The sequence below is a fragment of the Lathamus discolor genome, chromosome 6 (genome assembly GCF_037157495.1).
Source record: "Lathamus discolor isolate bLatDis1 chromosome 6, bLatDis1.hap1, whole genome shotgun sequence".
NCBI lineage: Eukaryota > Metazoa > Chordata > Aves > Psittaciformes > Psittacidae > Lathamus > Lathamus discolor.
In genome coordinates, this window is record NC_088889.1 from 63,746,852 (window position 1) to 63,766,380 (window position 19,529).

The 19,529-nt window shown below is 36.5% G+C and overlaps 1 protein-coding gene across 11 annotated transcripts in view; it reads right to left on the reverse strand.

Annotated features, from left to right (window-relative positions):
* ELP4 (elongator acetyltransferase complex subunit 4) overlaps positions 1 to 19,529 on the reverse strand; it is a 147,448-nt gene that overhangs the window by 58,071 nt on the left and 69,848 nt on the right. Inside the window, exon 10 of one of the 11 annotated variants that reach the window (XM_065683270.1) lies at positions 12,612 to 12,686. The exons of the other annotated variants lie outside the window; for them this stretch is intronic. Coding sequence (XP_065539342.1) covers positions 12,627 to 12,686 — 60 coding nt within the window. The 3' untranslated portion in view covers positions 12,612 to 12,626. Of the gene's footprint in view, positions 1 to 12,611; positions 12,687 to 19,529 lie in introns of those variants that run through there. 11 annotated transcript variants of the gene reach the window in all.

Below are 19,529 nucleotides of genomic sequence, written 5' to 3' on the forward strand. Positions count from 1 at the left end.
GAAGGAGGTGATCCTGCCCCTCTACTCTGCTCTTGTGAGACCTCACCTGGAGTATTGTGTGCAGTTCTGGTGTCCTCAACATAAAAAGGACATGGAACTGTTGGAACAAGTCCAGAGGAGGGCCACGAGGATGATCAGGGGACTGGAGCACCTCCTGTATGAAGACAGTCTGAGGAAGTTGGGGCTGTTCAGACTGGAGAAGAGAAGGCTGCATGGTGACCTCATTGCAGCCTTCCAGTACCTGAAGGGGGCCTCTAGGGATGCTAGGGAGGGACTCTTTGTCAGGGACTATAGTGACAGGACAAGGGGTAACGGGTTAAAACCTAAACAGGGGAAGTTTAGGCTGGATATAAGGAGGAAGTTCTTTACTGTAAGGGTGGTGAGGCACTGGAATGGGTTGCCCAGGGAGGTTGTGAGTGCTCCATCCCTGGCAGTGTTCAAGGCCAGGTTGGATGAAGCCTTGGGTGGTATGGTTCAGTGTGAGGTGTCCCTGCCTATGGCAGGGGGGTTGGAACTAGATGATCTTGAGGTCCTTTCCAACCCTAACTATTCTATGATTCTATGAATTTGGTGTTAAATTTGACTGGAAAATAGACTTAACTATTCTGGATGACTACAAAGAACGGCAAGAGATATAACTAGATTTTGGTTTTAAAAGTAGTCTAATAAGACATCATTTTTCTCTCTCTCTTGCTCACTTAAAACATTAAGCTTGAGATGTGTTTTGAACACTGGGGAAAGATTTACAGACTCCTTAAGGATGTTTATGGTGAGTTTCTTCTGACCGTATGAGCAAGAAGATGTACTCCTCATGCTTCCACACTTTCCCCTGTGACAGATATAGAGTAGTAAAGGAACCGCTACAAATCAGACAGCTTTTCAGCAGGTTTAGGGCATGTACTTGAAAACTGCATTTTTATTTTAGGTTTTGACAAATGGAAAAATCATGTTTAAAATTCTGACATCAAAACCTGCAATTTCATGCTTCATCTATACAACATACCTTTAGCTATAAAGACACATGAAAGTGTAAACATGAAAGTAAACACCACTTAAAATTTTTCCCCTTAAGTTCTGTACTAGGCATTTTCTTACCTTAATTATTTATATTACCTTGTTAATGACCTTATATTCATAGCAAGCCAAGAGTTTGGTTGCTAATAAAATCTAGGCAAAATCTGCAATAACTCTTTAAAAATGAAGGAGTTTGGAGCTCCTTTAGTATTCACTACATACTTGCAGCTTTGGTATCTACATTACCATATATATTTCTTATGCATAGAAAATGGTAGTAAAAGTTAGCAACATCACATTAAAACACTGAAGCAGCTAAACTTCTGCTTAATTTACAACAGTGACTGACACAAACCTGGAACGCATCCTGGCCAGGAGCTTATCTGATGTATGTAACTTATTTCCTTGGTGCAGCATTCAAAAATGAATTTGTGTTGAACAAAAGCCAAACTATTCCTACAGTAATATATATTTTACTGTATTCCAGCATCTTGGACAGTTTCTGAAACACTGCTCCAGAAAAAGGAAAATTATTTTTAACTACACTAATCAGCACAGCCTACAAGAATGCTTCAAATAAATACTGGTGATTTGACTAGATGAAGATGCACACAAGACGATAAAGCAAGACTTTGTGATTAGCATCAGTATTTTCCTGTATAAATTTATCATACAACTACTTTAAATTCTTCAAACTTTGTATTTCAATATCAGGTTACAAAGTTCTATCTAACACAATTTTTACTTATGCCCATATGATCAGCTTCTTATTTTAAGGAAGTCAGTAATCTCTCTTCATTTATAGAAGAAAATACAAAAGGGAAAAAGTCAAGACAAAATCTAACCCAAATCTCCAATACTTCTGAAATCAGTATAAAGAAGCCAACTTCATATATGGATCTGATCATGTTTGGTAGCAATTTTGCTAAACTAATAAAAAAAAAAAAATAATTGGATTATTGATGTGATAATTTATTCCTGGCCTATTCTTGTGATAGATGGGAGAAATTCTGTTACTTTTTTTGTTTACTTCCTAAACTGCTGACAAAAATGTAGGGAAGGAAATCAGCACAGAATTCAACCTGGGAAATTTTTGTTCACTGAATGTGTGCCGTGGTTTAAACCCACCCACAAAGCTCATCCGCTCACTCCCCCCCTTCTTGCCCTCCCCCTGATCCTGGAGGGATGGAGAGGAGAATCAAAAAGAATGCAACTCCCACGGGTTGAAATAAGAACAGTTTAGTAACTAAGGTATAACACAAATCACTACTGCTACCACCAATAATAATGATAAAGGAAATAACAAGAGGAAAGAATACAACACCTCAACACCAGCTGACCAATAACTCGCCCCACTCCCTCCAGCCGAGCACCGACTGATACCTCGTCCAACCCTGCAGTCCACTAGCCCTTCCGGGTCACTCCCAGTTACATCCCGGGCACCACGTGCTGTGGGTATGGAACACCTCTTTGGCTAGCTTGGGTCAGGTGTCCTGTCTCTGCTTCCTCCCAGCTTCCCCTCCTCCCTGGCAGAGCATGAGGCTCAGAAAGTCCCTGGCCAGGGGACCAAACATTTGAGCAGCAACTAAAAACATCGGCGTTATCAACACTGTTCCCAGGCCAAAAAATGAAAACATAGCACTGCACTACCTACTAAGGAGAAAAAAAGACTTCTACTGCTGACCCGAGGGGCTGCAGCTGCATTCAGCCAAAACCCACGCCCCCGAAGAGACTGGAGTCTGCTGAACCCAGGACAATGTGTAATTGGAAAATATAAATTTTTATAAATGCAATCTCAAAATTTGACTAGTAAGAGGATTAGTGCCTAAATTTCGTATTTTAGGAAAATGTTACAAAACACCAATTGTTTAATGTAAAATCATAGCTAATATGTAAGCTTAATCAACTACTTTTCTACACCATTCTGTAAGGCTGTGTAATATCTTAAGGCTCATGTGGAACAGCTGCACTGACACAACGGGCTGGAGACATTTTCACTGTCCTAATAATCCACGTATTAAAGAGTCCCTAAATACTCATTGATGAGACAGATCGTAACAACTCCCATGGAGCTGTTACAGTTTATCAGGTCAGTGATCTGCATACTGAGGATTCCCTAAGTACTCATTGATAGGTAGCATCTCATATACACTTGTACTAAAATAATAATTGCTGCAAAGGAACTGTTACATCCCAGTTGCAAGAACAAATTAATTTAAAACCACTGAGACAGCACTTTGTTTTTTCTAAAGATCTGACAAATCTAGACAAATTTACTAAACAAAGAAATCTAAGCAGAACAACTGTCCTCAAATATTATGGCTGTTTGGCATTGTGGTTAAAAATAGTACCCACCTTGTCTTCAGTGAATTACAATCACTACCTTTCTGCTAGGCAAGGGTGACCCAAAACCTGCCCTTGACACTGTTAGAAAAGAATGAATTAAAAACCTGTTATATAGTTAATCATTTTAATTGAAGCCCTGAACTGGCTGTTCCCTATGTCCTCAAATTCTTCCTCTGACTAGTGCTTTCTTCTGTCTTCACCTCTTCTTTTTTATCTTTCTCTTTTCTTCCACATCCCAACAAGTGTTTAGCATTGTCATCTCAGAGCCCTCTGATTTCTTAGTCTATCATTCACTCTCACTGCATTGATGTGCTACACATTAGAGGAAAAATTCATAGAGAGTATAGAAAACTTTGCACCCAAAGGTGCAAAAACCTGTAGCAATTTATCTGCTCCCACCCACTACATCATGCAATGACACAACTGATTTACACTCTAGACAACTTTCTGGCTTCATCTGAATTTGAGACAAAGCTGAGCCTGGAAGCATTCAAGCAGACTACCAAAGAAAGTGAACGACTACAAGGAAACTGCCTACACAAAGTCAAAACACAGCTCCTCTAAAGGCAGAAATCCAGAAGAAAAGGCTGATTCACAATGTTAAACAAGAATACCTTGAAGTTTATGCCCATGATGAACTTGTGCCTGGTAATGGTATCCTCTGCCATTAGGAACAGGCAGTGATATACACATCACCACAATTTTTCAGGGCTAGCAGTGATATTTCTGTTAGTTCTTACATCATTGGCTCCACAGAGCTCTGAAATCATATGCTTCAAATATTATTTATAGTCCAATCAAGAAGCAAATAAACCACACTGCTTGTTTATGTCACTTGCTTTTTATGACTCATTTATCTTATAGCTACCAGGACACATAGATCTAGCTGACATTGGTTGTTGTGTATTCATGAAAACATTCTTCATGAAAACTGTACTTCTAAATCAGATGAAACCTCAATCAAATTTACATTAACAGTCAGGGTAGTCACAGTATTCTTGCACAGTATTCTTGCACTCAGCAGCTGAAAGCAAGGAACCAAAACAAGTGGAAGAAGTATCAAAAACCCTTCTGTTGATCCATGATTTTCATTATACTGGCTATGATAATGGATACAAGGAGATTTAATTAAAGAGATAATATGATAGCATGTAATAGTGTAACAGTAACACTTAGACACTGCAAACAGATTGTGACATTCATTTCTCAAAAGTTAAACAGCATAAAAACTAAGAAGAAAGTAATACCTCTTCCCTTAGAACACTCCTCGTAGGTAACTTTTCTCCTCGATCCATATATTTTATGTTTCCCTTATTGAGACCTGAATTATTTCTCTACAGTCTTTTCTTTATTGTCTTGATAAATCCATGCATACTCTCAACATTATTGCCTTATTACCTTAGTCCAGTGTTTTGGTCAGGAACACCAACCTCCATCTGCCCTTCTATTATCCCTTTTTTTACTACTGAAACAAACACTAACCACACTTCTTAACTTTCAAGTTCCTTGCAATTTAATAACACTTTAAATATAACTGCTTAAAGAGCAGTATACTTATTTTCTAGTTGTGATATCTATTTCTGGCTTTCTCCTCTTAGGTTTGGGATGCTCTGCATATGAAAATTCACAAAATGTCTCATTACATTCCTTCAACAGTTCCTCAAAATTTTCTTCTCTGTGAAAACCTTTTCCCTCATAGAACTCAGATGCCGAACTAATAGAAGGCTTAGGCTATGCTGATGAAATCCTAACACAGCAAGTTACTGACTTTTGCATCTGCTTAAGAAGATAAGAACTGGCATTGTTAGCCTAAGCAGATTTCCCAGCCTCATCCTAATAGAGATGTAAAACGCTGTTTTTGCTGCAGCCAAAGGATTAGAGATAGGATCAGGGTGTGTGCTTATGTGTATGTGTAGCTCCTTCCACAATACAAATTTCTTTGCACAGTCTCACCTGTAGTGGCAAACAAGGTCAAAAGCCAAAACTCACAGAACTCTCCTCCAGCTTTTTCTCCTGACATTGCCTTTCTTTTCCTTTTCCCTTCTCCTTGCAAAATGAATAGGAGAAAATGCAAGGATTCTCTTCTTGTACATCTCATTTGCACAAGAAGTTTTTGACTGCTGCAGGGCTTGGCAAAGATGAAGAAGGCCATCATATAATGAAAGACTATTGAAGGTTCCTGCAGGACTGCTGGAGAAGAAGGTAGTCTTAGGATAAAGGCATTTTACAAGAAACGGAGAGAAACTAGGAGAGTTAGGCCAGGAGGAAACTTTTGTCTGCTGAGATCCAGGACCCTGGAGATTCCTTCAGCTTTAAAGGCTAGTTCTTACAAATAAGGATGTAAATGCTAGAATCATCATCCTGGACCTGAACTTGCAAATGAAGCATAAGCTCAAGCTAGTTCTTTCTGTTCTCTCAACACAGTTCTTTCTGTTGTGCACAGAGAAATACAGTAAGAATCCTCATCTCTTAAGCGTTTTTAACTCCAGCCAAAAGTAAGTTCATCTTCTTTAGAAGCAGATGTATGTAACCAGGTTCCCTAAGCATTACAGGACATGCAGACTGTGTAACAGCAGACAGACAAAATGAACTGAATAAGCAATGGTGACTGTGTCCATAACTCATCTGTCTTATATAATCCGCAATGCTATGACGGTAACAAGTAAGCCTGTCTCCAAAAGAGTGCTAAGGCAGCAGAAGACTGAAGGTGAAAACTCCAAAAAAGGGAAATAGTTCACAGATTTCCACTGAGAGGAAAGATAGTGTGATGAAACACCTGAATCAGCAGACCTGTATCAGTAAAAGTGGCTGGACTGATAAGTTTTCCTGTTGTGAATGAAGCCAGTCTTTGAATATTCATGAAGAACAGGCTTCAGTCTGTGAAAAAAACTTTTTTCTGTCTTTGTCATTATGGGCTCTGGGAAGAAGCAAAGATACCTAAGGATGTCTAGAATTTTTAATGTTATGTAGAACCTTCATCAATTGTGGAGCTAAATGAAATAATTCATCAAACAGTAGTTTTCCAACCATAGATTAAATTTCTTTTTGGCAAATGTTGCTAAGGAGTTCAGAAAACAGTCAGTGGCAGCGCCTGCAGCATTTGAAGCAGCTTGACTTGAAGTTCTGATTGTCAGTTGAACTTCCGTCCCAGAGGACAGAGAATCCTCCTTTGAATCTCTAGGACATACAACTGTCTGGCTTTCTTTTATTAATGAGTTTATATTCATAGCAAGCCAAGAGTTTGGTTGCTAATCAAGTGTAGCAGTAAAAAAGTTAATGCATTAATCCAGCTGCTAACGGCATTCTGATATTTGGGGTCTTTGAACCACAGAATCATAGAATGGTTTGGGTTGGAAGGTACCTTTAAGGGTCACCTAGTATAGAAGAGCAAGATTACTTGGATTTTCCTATCGTGATTCTTAAAGCAAAGATGAGGAAGGTGGGCAGATGAACAGGAACATCAGCCAAAAACCAGCTCAAAGATATATAAGCAACATTATATAAAGAACATACATCACAACTGCTCTCTATGTGGCCTCATTTATCTTTCCACATCTAGTTGTATTAAATTCATTTTTACAAAGTTTGCTACTGTACCTAAAGTTCACCCCAGCATTAAAATTTATTATGAATGTTGCTATTCAAAATTTTTCCAATAGCTCTCTTGGTAGCTAAATAGTAGCAAATATTTTTCCAATAGTAGGAAATATTTTTCCAATAGCTCTCTTTGTATGTAGTGTTGCAAAGTCAGTAAAAACTGTTGGGAAGTAGTTCAAAATCCATAAAATGTTGACTTTTTTTTAACAATGAATGGCTTCCCAAAATTACATTTGAAACACAAACATGGAAACATACCATAATACCACAAAGTATTGACAGATTTCTCTGGCGGAAAAAATCACTACTAAATTTCAAGAGGGGATGCTGTATTTTTCTGGGGTTTGTCTGTTCTAATAGATGTAAAACCTATTTTTTTTTTTGCATGCTCTCTTCTGGTAACTTTTATACTTGTTTCAAGACTTTTGTACCATCAACCATACTGACGAACTCTCCTGTAATTAGTACTGTTTGCTCTGCTGCAGATCACACCTGATGAAACTTAAAATTCATTTCCATATGTTCTCTCATCCTTAATTATTTTGAATTGACAACAGTCTTCACATATATGCATTTAGGATACACTATTTGTATTTTAAGCCAAATAACCTGAACATTTATCAGGTCTTTCTTAAACTAGCACATAAACACTTGCTGAACTCAATAAGCCCCCTGCCCCATGGAAGATGTTTCTCTCTGTAGACAAATATTCTTGTCCTTTCTTTTATACTTAAAAAGAATATCAGCTGAATTCCTGGGGTCAACTTTAGCTGAGCCAAAGTATTCTTGTTTTTATTGTAACTGTAATCCAATCCCCTAAGATTCATCCTCTCTGAAAGGGCAAACAATGCCTCTGCTACTAATTTACTTTCAGACTAATTTTTTCTAAGTAACGGGTATGAGCTTTATAGACGTATCAACCAGATAGATGTTCATGCATCTATTGATTCCATTTGCACAAATGCAAACGGCACACAAATGCTCAGTTTCACAAATCAGCAGTCTCTGCAGTACAATTTTGTGTAAATAGTTCTCACTGCTTGCAAAAATCCCCAAATCCCAAAATGAGTTTTTTGTACATTTTCACATATGGCCTTTAGTCAATGGAAAGTCCTACATGACACTTTCCTAACATCTGTCATTTCTCAGGAGTCGCAACTCTGTGTGGTCCATGAAGTATTTTGCAGAGGATGTGAAGTTTTATCAACATGATAGAGAGAATTACATATTCTCTTTTATAAAAATTAGTATTTTTTGAAGTAGAAGCTTAAAAGTCTATTCTATCTTCAGTCTCTGAAAGCAATAATTTAATTTCAAGTAGATTTTAAAATTATGCTTCTGTAATACAAAGGCATTGCAATGATCTCTTCTTGCTTCTATAATAACAAAGCTGTTCTGAATCACCACAGTGTGTAGATATGGAAATTGATGAGGAAGCCTTCCTGAATTACAGATTAGATTTTCATCATCCTTATCTGCTGTTCATGATGTTTTAATGCCTTGAAGACTTCTTACAAGGAGCTTCATTGCTGTCACAATTGCTGTAGCAACTTAGGATGCATGAATACTCATAGAACTTTAATATTTCTCATTTTGGGCAGCTTCCCCTTTTCTTTACAGTGGGCATCTTTCTTGAATATCTAATATGATACATGAAACAACTGTACTACATAACTGTGTTTAACAAACTACATAAAACTGAAAAATATACAAAGTGATAGGAAATAATAACTGACAGGAAATAATAGTTATAATGCTACCAATCTAATTTAACTCCAACTCAGATTTTTGGTGACTATACCAGGCTAAGTCATCAGCACACATGAGGACACTGTGACTGATTTACAAACAAAACTGGTGCAGATAACAAAGTTATCAGTTTAATACATATATTTATTAAAAATTCTTAATTTTAAGACTAATTGTTAAGAATTAGGATGTGGTCAATAAACTTAGGCCCAAAAGTGCAGTTGCTCCAGTTACCATGTATTTAGTAGATTACTAATCTTACATTTTCATTGAAGTCATAAGTCACAAATCATTCTTGGGTAATAAATGCGGCTGAATACACCAGAAGTCAAAATCATAGTCACATAAAACTGCACATTATAAAACCAGCAATCTGTCTTCTCAGTCACTGCCACTCAGTACTCCCAGAAAGGATATGTCACATACGCTTCTAGACAGACAGGGAACTGTCACAGAGAAACTTTTTAAGAAATCAAAATTGGAATATTGGAACCAAAAAAGAAAATCTAAGCATTGAGAAGGGACTAATGGCCTCAGACTAACATGGAGGAACTGATGAAGACAATCACATAAATACATTTTAGGAATCTATTGATAACCAATGTCAAAATCCTTTTATGCAAGACTGAAGAAGAGCTCTCTAACCACCACCAATCCTTACTTTAATATGAATAGCAGGATGTGAACTTTTCATTTTTCAAACTGTTGAATGAATTTTCAGACCCTAACCATCCAAATCACACTCCTGTAACTTCTTTGGTGCTGCAGTAGTAACAGGATGGAACTCCTCTGCCATCTCCTAAACATGTTTAATATTTTTTTATAGTCTGTAAAAACAGTATAGCTATTTAATATTTAATAGCAGAGGCCTGAGAAAGACCTGATTTTTTTATGACAACTTTTTCTTCTGATGTGCACAAGAACTATTATGTATGAGAAAGAACATTATGTCAACTCATAGCATAAAGCTTTGATGCCACACAGCAAAGAATACACAAGAAAATCTCAAAGCCAGACTGAAAATTTGTTCTTTAAGAAGTCATGGTTAATACCAAGGGAAAAAAGAAAAAAAAAAACCTCTGAATCATGTACCATCCAAATAGTTACTGCAAAGAACAAGAGTATGTTGAGGCAATAGGACACAAACAGCTGTGGTTAAGTGGGTGCTTTGTGCTTTGGCTACCAGGTCTAACATGGCAATATCACTGCTTGTACCCATGAGAGCTGGTTTAGACATAGCATCAATTGCACAGGGCACTGTGTTGTGATACAGAATATGCTCAAAGAAAAAATGTTGAGAACAAAATTAATTATAATAAATGAGTAAATATGGAAAGCAGGACATAAGTTAGGGGTAGATTTAGCATACTGCTACTATACCAAGTGAACTGAGCATGGCTGTGTGGCTGAGTTATTCTTCCCTGCCTTCAGGTTACTAAGATCTATATATTCAAAAGGGTCCTGATTCTTCTGGACTTGTTAGCTGGAAACACTACATAAAGCATGATACTTATATTACTTAGCTTCCTCCCCACAACTAAAATAGATACATGTACCACATTCAGCTGTCAAACATTTCAAAAATATAATTTATTCAGCTTGGACTTAATCTGCTGAATGAAAAAGCTTGAAGAAAATGTATTTCAGTTTTAAGAAGGGAGAGGACTATGACTTGATGTGTCAGAAAATTAGGCTGATAATCAAGCCTTCATGAGCGCACCACTGAAACTGCCCTTTCCATCAACAGGAATGGACAGTACTTATTTGAAAGGACAATGTGATTGTCAGACACAGAAAGTTTACAGAGAGCTTTTCAATCCAGTAAGCATACACAATATGAATAAATTTACAATTTGGAAAAAAATTACAAGATTTCAAGATTGTAAGAACAGAAGCATTTTTTGCTTTGTCATTCTTTCTTAGGTATATTACCAAAATGCAGGTGTAAGCTTTGGTAAAGGTCAACACAGTAACAGGCATCTTGCCTGAAGTTCGACTATCGCTGCTGATCTATTAATAACTCACAAACTAACAAACAATACATGACATTTTAAATACTTCTGGAATTTTTAGCTCCTATACATCCATCCAGTATTGTACTGGTTTGTCTCAGAGAAAGACTTTAACAGTTTTAAATTAAAAATCACAAGATGCTTCACAAACCCAAAATGCTTTGGTTAGGAGAAAGCAGCAGCCATGCAGCTGAAAACAAGGGAGTCCAAGAAAAGAATTCCTCTCTGTTTATGCATGCATTGCTAAAAGTCTCTTGACACAAATAAAAGGATCCTCCCCAACATATGGAGGAGCTGCTATGCCCTTCCGGGGATGGTCTGTAGTTATGTTCACCTCAGGCACGCCAAGGAGAGGTGAATTGTCAAATGCAATTTCAATCATTGGGTGGTTTGGTTGAGGCAGATTAGTTGTACGCAATCATGATAGATAGTTTATCCCAGCCCCAAACTGCCGCTTGGGGAATCTTGCACGCAAACGAACAGAAACTCAGTCATTATTAGTGTCAAGAAGGTGCACAAAGGCAAAATTTGGTTGGCAGCCAGGCAAGATGAATCAAGGTGAAAAAGTGACCAATTGCATGTTCAAAATGGAAATTAATAGGCATTTTGTAGTTTGGAAAGATTTTAAACACCAGAAAAAGTCACACATTATTAATTATCCAGGGATAAATATTTAAAAAGTCTTTCTCTATGGACAAATACAATTTTTTAAGTCAATGTATATTACATGTATAGTGTCCTAATTTTAAGCTGCTTCATCCCAGAAGCTTCAGTATGACAGTTCCTCACACTTATTATATAACCTCAAATATTCCTGTTCTGTAACAATATGGCAAACTAAAAGTTAACCACCAAATAAACATTTTTAAAACAATTACAAGGTATATGAGTTTTGGTGAATTGTTTGTAAGCAAAGCAACCCTTGGCACCCCTTACAGTGGAGCATAATGGTCATATTTATCACCATTACCTTTTCGAAGGTACCTAAATATTTAATGAACAAAACAATAAAATCCACCTGTGTGAGCAATCACAATCCTTGTTTCTCTAATAAATAGCAAAAAATTGCTAAAAGAGAATGTCCTCAAGTTTCATAGCCTGAAATGATATGCTCTGACAAATCTAACAGCTCTTTCTGTGTCATTCCTAATGCACTTGTCACTCAGTATTATCCATCCTCATTAATGACAATGGGAAAGTTTATCTTGGGAATACGTTTTAAATCATCCACTCTTTACAATGGGACCATGAAATCTCTTACAAAACACAAGGCGGGAACTACTCTGACAACAAAACCCCTTCCTGGCAGCTTTACTCTTAGTTCCTGTTCAACGAATAATGTGTTTATCATATGACCATGTGGAACAATATATTAGATGAAACTTGAAACAAGAATAGCTGGCTTGATTTTTCAACATAGGAGGTAATTTTATAATATTTTTATTATGCTGAGAACAGTAAATCTTTTAGGAACGTAATTTTGTATGGAACCATAGTTCCTCTTTTAGGGGAAAAAAAAGCTTAAAAAACACTCATAAAATAGTTTGAATATTCATTCACTAAACACTTGGTATAAATGGTGATACTTCTGTCAGTAAAAATTATTGCTACAGACTGTTCCTGGCTTTGTACAAATTCTGCTTTATTTATACATATTCTTACCAGTTCTCTAGATTGTGCATATAACAATACACTACTTATGCCTAATTGTCTCCAGTAAATACTCTGTTTTGATTATGAGTTCTGGAAACTTAACCCCCCCATGTCAATGCTATTTATGCACTTGTAACAGATCACAATTATTCCCATTACTTCAGATGCTCTAATGTAAAAACTGCAATGCTGATTGCTCCTCTTCATAATGTTGTTTGTAACAACATCATTAACAATCTTCCATAAAAGCAGCTGTTAATATACCTTGCTTTCGAACATGTCTGCTCTTACTTCACCTTCAATAAATGGTAAACTCTGCAAAGTAACAATACAATTTCAAAACACAAACTAGAGAAACAAAAAATAATAAAAAGCAAGCATGTGCTGCAAGAAGGTATTACAGACGTTTGTGTGAGCACAGATAAATTCTATACTGAATGTGCAGAATAATGTTGTCATAAAGGATGCAAATCCACACCATGGTGTGGATGAACAAGAACGGAGAAGGAAAAGCAGAACACACCATGTATGTGTATAATTTAGTTCAGACTACACAAGGAAAAAGTGCTTCTTACACGAGGATATAAGTAATCTACTGACAAAATGCTTTCAGTGTAACCCTTCTACCTTACAAAAAAAGCAAAATTTTCCTTTGTAGGTTTATAGGCTTTTCAGTAATCTGAATCTAATTCCCATTGCTTTTCCAAAGCCAGAACACCCGCTTCAGATCAGGAAAAAAAACCAACACAGATGCAAGTCCACATCAAAACTGTGTCTCTTCCATACTGCAGCTGTGGCCCTGGAAATTCCTAAAGTTGCTCATATTTTCTTAGGACAGAACAAGCACAAGCCAGTTCTTCCTTTACTGTTTCCACAGGTTTTCAAAAAACAAAACATAAAACTACCTGAAGTTTCAGACTATTGCCCAAGATTTTAGCAGGCAATGGTGATTTGTCTTCTTACTCTGCAAAAACTCACTTGATTAAAAGCAAAATTAGAAAGAATGTGGCTTTTTATTTAACTGCTGAGAAATTAAACGCCTCACTGTAAGTTCTTATCAAAATGTAAAGAAAACCTAAGAAGAAAAAAACCTAAGCAGGACGTTAATAAAATAAAGCAAATACATGTTACAGCCTAGATATTTTATGTATATATATTATGTAGATACTTTAATGACACATACACAAAAATAAAACTTGACCTGATACATTTAAGGATAATAATAGTTTGCAGAATGCCTCTTTACTTAAGCAAAATGTGAATTCCATTTAAGTATACAGCCCTTCTAAGCATCAGGAATCTCCTTTTAGTTACTCGCTGGAATATCTGCACACATTCAATATTCATGCTGTCCTTCTCTCTATCCATTTTTAAACAGAGTTAAAGGAGTATCTAAAACTCTGCCAATAAAATGACAGGAAGGCTATTTTTAGTCTAGATGATGTAGACCAAGTACAAACAGCCCATGGCTATGCTTCTGTTGAGGATCAGATCTAAACACAAATACTGGATTCTCTTCTTACTAATTCCTTATTTTAACAGCAACAAGAATTACAAATGAAATACTGGTTCGTATCTCTTAATAAACATCCTGGGAGGAATCATTTTCCTCTATATTATAGGAGCAAAATCTCATGTAACTCCTGTCAACCCTACTCTCTGGTAGCAAAAGGTTTGTAAAAGGTCATTTGAGGCGGCATAGGAAACCTGTAATCCACCCAGAATTACAAAGCCTTGTACCAGAAGGTGAGAAGTACTGATTAAGAAGTATATGGTGTTGACTCAGGGGCTTTAGACTTAACTGCCTGAAGAGACTGAAGTGTTTATTGATTAAGCAACACATCACCAAATCCCTAATAAATCAATGAGAGAAGAGATGAAATCAAGGGATAATACCACATCATAAAGAGCTGAATATAAAATGCTGTTCAGTTAGTGATACATAGCTGCTCAAGCAGCTGAGGGATATGTTTATTCTATACATCACACACTGTATATCAGGATGGGTACAAGCTGTGGCTATATTTACAAGCAGACTTTCCTTGTCCTGTCCCAAGAGTGTAGCTTCACCATAGCCTACTTGGTTCCTACTCTCAATCTGCAAGTAAGCGCTACCCATACAGGACACCTATGTCTTTAAACCAAAAATACTAAAACCAGAACAAGGTCTTCCTTAGTTTATTCATTTCATCTTTATATGATACATGAGATTTAAAATCAAAAGTGATGAATATTGTATTAAATCATTCAGAAGTTTCCTTAATACTCAGCTACCATGGCCAAGTTGTCCACCTGAAAACTTCTTAGGTGGTTCACACAGACCCTATCTTTTTCAAAGCAAGTGAATGTACAGCTCCTTAGCAAAGATTACTGAAGATTTTAAAACTTCAAATATTAAACAATTATATTATATTAAGAAGGGCAAGCACCATTTTGCATGCAAGGTGAAACTGATTTCTGTTCTCACATCCTACTTAAAAGTGATAAATTGGTTTTTCTTTGCGGGTTTTTTTGTTGGTTTGTTTTTTTTTTTTTTTTTCTTCCCATAGAATCCTAGACTGGTTTGGTTGGAAGAGACCTTAAAGGTCATTCAGTTCTTGCCCCCTGCCATGGGCAGGGATACCTTCCACTAGAGCAGGTTGCTCCAAGCCCTGTCCAACCTGGCCTTGAACAGTGCCAGGGATGGTGCATCCACAGCTTCTGGGCAACCTGTGCTGGTGCCTCACCAATCTCACATCAAAATTTTCCATTTTTACTTTCAAACATGACTCTAGCAGGCACACTGCCCAAAGATTAGTGATTTAGTATGAAGAAAAGTTAAGTCCATTTGGTGACTGATTTGTAAACATATGAATTTAATGAACCTCTAAGTGAAAATTCTTCAGTGATTTTTGCTATAACAGACTTGAAGTAGGATGAAAGAAGATGAAGGGCCTACAGACAGTATTTTCATAAGCTAAAAACTATGGGTTTCTCAAACCTTAAATACCTGAAATGAGCCATTTAAAATTAATTATTTCCAGTGAGTGCTATCAGCTGTTTTCTGAAAGTCAAGCAGCCAATGGCTGGTATAAACTGGCACGCAAATTCACTTTCTTTATGTACTTTTGGGTATCAATACAAAGCTTTGGTTATTGCACTCTATACAGTTACCACTCACTCTTCAGAAGGAATGAATGAGGAAAGAGGGAGCTGAACTTCAACTTGGTAACACCACTCAAGATATTATTCTGAAGGGGGTTAATATTGTGTTAAAAGTAAGCTGGCCAGAAATACCTCTTCAACTGCAATACATAGTCTTCTTGGAGACAGTCTCACTTGATATTCGAAAAGCTATTGGTTCTTAATATGCAAAGGAAATTTTTAAAACTGCATTATGCATAACAACAGATTCCTTTGAAAACCAGATGTAATACAACCAAGAAAAATAAACTCAATAACAAGCAACTAAACCAACTGTGAAACAGAGAGCAATAAAGATGGCATGACCAAAATCTAAGTCTATTTATGCCCTAGGCACCATAGTCCTCAGCCATTTTACTTATGACAATCTACTTATTGCAAAATCCTCTTGGCCAAGAATATAAAAATAAAATGTATTCTGGAATTCAGTCACAAATAATACCTCATAATTTGGCAAAGCAGAAAGTTGTATTTGCACAAGAGTTACAGAACATTTTTTCTTCACCTGCAGTACTTTGCAGTCTATGCATATTTTTTTCCTCCTGTCTCATTTCGGCACTTTTGTTAAGTCTTTCAGACTAAGAATAGTAAGACTACTTTGCTCTCAATAAAATGTTCCTGTATGTTAAAAGTTCAGTAAAGGGTAATACCCTTTGTGAATCAGTAAAATAAAGAGATTAGCAAAATGGTATGAAAAAGGTTTTTTAGAGGTAAATAATTTAAAGAAACCATAAATGTGTGGTTTCTTACAGATTATGTTCATTCAAAATCACTAATATTTTTATAAGACTGGAAATGTTAAGCATTAATCTTGAATTTGCGAGATTACAAAAAACAAGTTCGGAATTTGTTTGATTATGGGTGCTACTAGTCATAGCAAACATTTGGCAACTTTACTCTGTTGACCTACAAAATGACATTTTAATCCTTCCCAAGTTTTAGATGGGGCTACCTTACATTTTCCTACTTTACAGAGTACTTTGAATCATTTTCTGCCCAAAGATCAATAATCAAAAGCATAACAGTATTGAGATGAGACGATCCAGATGGATATGCATCTACCATGCAGAGATGTAAATTCATCCTCTTCTCATTCTTTTCAGTAACAGCCCTGAACTCCCACTTAAACGTATTTCAATAAGGTTCAGATATGATGTAAACCGGTGCTTGAGAAAATTTGACTTCCTGTAAATTTTAATTTTTATTTTCCTGCATTAATGTAGATGTATAAAATTCAGAGATCTGTTCTACTGTGCAATAATAGAACCACAGAATAGTTAGGGTTGGAAAGGACCTTAAGATCATCTAGTTCCAACCCCCCTGCAATGAGCAGGGACACCACACACTAAACCATGTCACCCAAGGCTCTGTCCAACCTGACCTTGAACACTGCCAGGGATGGAGCATTCACAACTTCCTTGGGCAACCCATTCCAGTGCCTCACCACCCTCACAGTACAGAACTTCTTCCTTATATCTAACCTAAATTTCCCCTGTTTAAGTTTGAACACATTACCCTTTGTCCTATCACTACAGTCCCTACTGAAGAGTCCCCCTCCGGCATCCTTGTAGGCCCCCTTCAGATAGTGGAAGCTGCTGTGAGGTCTCCACGCAGCCTTCTCTTCTCCAGGCTGAACAGCCCCAACTTTCTCAGCCTGTCTTTGTACAGGAGGTGCTCCAGCCCCCTGATCATCCTTGTGGCCCTCTGGACTTGCTCCACCAGCTCCATGTCCTCCTTATGTTTAGGACACCAACATAACACGTAACAGCATCATTAAATTTGTTATTCTTTGTAAAGTGAGAACATCATACAACTATGAAATATCCTATTTTTATTAAGACTTTGTATTTTAAAAAACATTTAATAGAGGTGACATTCAGTTCCATCTGCGAACTACATGTATAGTGCTTAATTCTTTCTGCTTTTTAAACACTCAACATCAGTATCTAACTTATACCTGAAGAGCGCTACTATAGGGAAAAATATATACCTTGTAGATAAAGAGTTTTTTAATCTTTCTTTACAAACCAACACTTTAATGAACAATCTCTATAGCCTACCTGTCCTCCAATACTAAGAAACTGGGAATATTCCAACTACTTTATTTTTCTGGCAAATAAAATATAACTTGACCCATTCATTTACAGACTGAACAAGGCCAATTCATTTCATGTTGCAGCACTGACCCTTAACATAGATCCTGTAAATGAGCAGTCCATTACAATATGTACCAGTGACCTTTAATTGCATTAATGGCTTTGTTGCCTGTTCTTCCATTGCAAAAACACCATTATGGTATAAATATTTCTAAACAACATAATTATTTGTTTTAATAAAAATATATATGACTTCTGTTTACTGACAAGGAATTGCAGATGCGCTGTATTTTAGGTGTTAAAGTTTAGAATGGAACCCTCACGTTACACTTGTATAATGTCAGACAACCCATAAATCAGAATTAATTATGAAATAAACTTCAGGATGCTACAAATCTTCATATGCAATCCAAAAGTTAACAGTACCTTCCTATATTCATCTTCAGAACATTAAAATAATTCAACCTACATTATTCTGTATTACACAATAAGGTGGTATTTTCAAACTAAATTTGTCCACATGTTCACAAAATATAAGTTGAATAATAAATAAATTCCATACACCACATAAAACTTATAACTTGACTTCAGTTCTATGTACCATAAATATTCAAGGTTTTTTTTTAACTATGAGCACTCCGAGTATTGTTTTACCTCAAGTTCCTACAATCTAAAAAAAAATGTCCCAAAACTTTATCTAAATTGTACTGTCACAATTTTAAACACGTTTATTTATTCAAAAGTGTTTGAAAGAATGTAATACATTTTTGACAGACAGTCTTTTACAATATTGAAATCAAATCCTTGATTTCATCAACCCCTTCATATTCTGTGCCTTATTCCTGTAAGGCTCATGCCAAAATGATTTAGTTTGATTTTCTTTAACAATGGTAGGTTGGCTTGACAGCATCTGACAAAACAATTCAGTGAAGTACACCATACCAGGTAAAGAACCTGAACTGGCTACTAGATGAAATAATGCAAAATGGAGCTTGGAATTATGACATAATTAGTTTTGCAGAAGAATCTTTTTGCAGCCTTACTAATTTTAGATTAAGCAAATTTTATGGTGTTATAATTAGTACCTTTTGAACTATGTTTAAATAAAACAGTGGTAATGTCTTCATTAATATCACAGGAAAAAAAGGCCAGGAAAAATCAACGTAACAGTGGTTTGACTGGCTTAAATTTAATCTGAATTTTATTACAATGTTTTACTGCTCTCTGTTAGAAAGTTTAGTTTTATGTGCAGAGTTCCCTGCATTTGAGTCCTTGAGCTGAAGTGGAGCATTCAGTACTACAGTCTGCCACAGATACGATGCTATCTGCTCAAGGCAGGCTGAGGAGAAAGAGAAGTTTTCCATGTAAGCTCCAAGGGTACTTGTGTCCTCAAGCACATGGGGATGAGAGGCCCCAAGGATTTTATTACACTAGAAAATTAAAGAAAATTAAAGAAATATGCTTTTTGGAACCCTAAAGAAAAGTTCTGTTTCACCTTTGAGCCAGGAAAAACTGTTAAGTTTCACTTATGCTCCAGACACTGGGCAGTTGGGCAGTCACAACTGTGTTACCCTCTGGCTTGGTAAAAGCAGATTCCATTCTGAGGATGTAAGGCCCTAATGTGTGGTCAAGTCTTGGAATGTCACGATTTATCTACCAAAGTACATTGACTGAGCTCCCAATATTACAGTACGTATCGTGTAGCATATATTAGCTTTGGTGTTACAATGTGTGAACTTTATCTCAGCAAACAAGAATTCATTTCCAATTGCTATAGAACTATTACCTTACCAAAATTTGTAACAAACCAATGTTTCACCTTTTGTAAGCTCACTGGCTCACAGATTCTTTTTGTTAAAATATTGCCTAACACAATTAA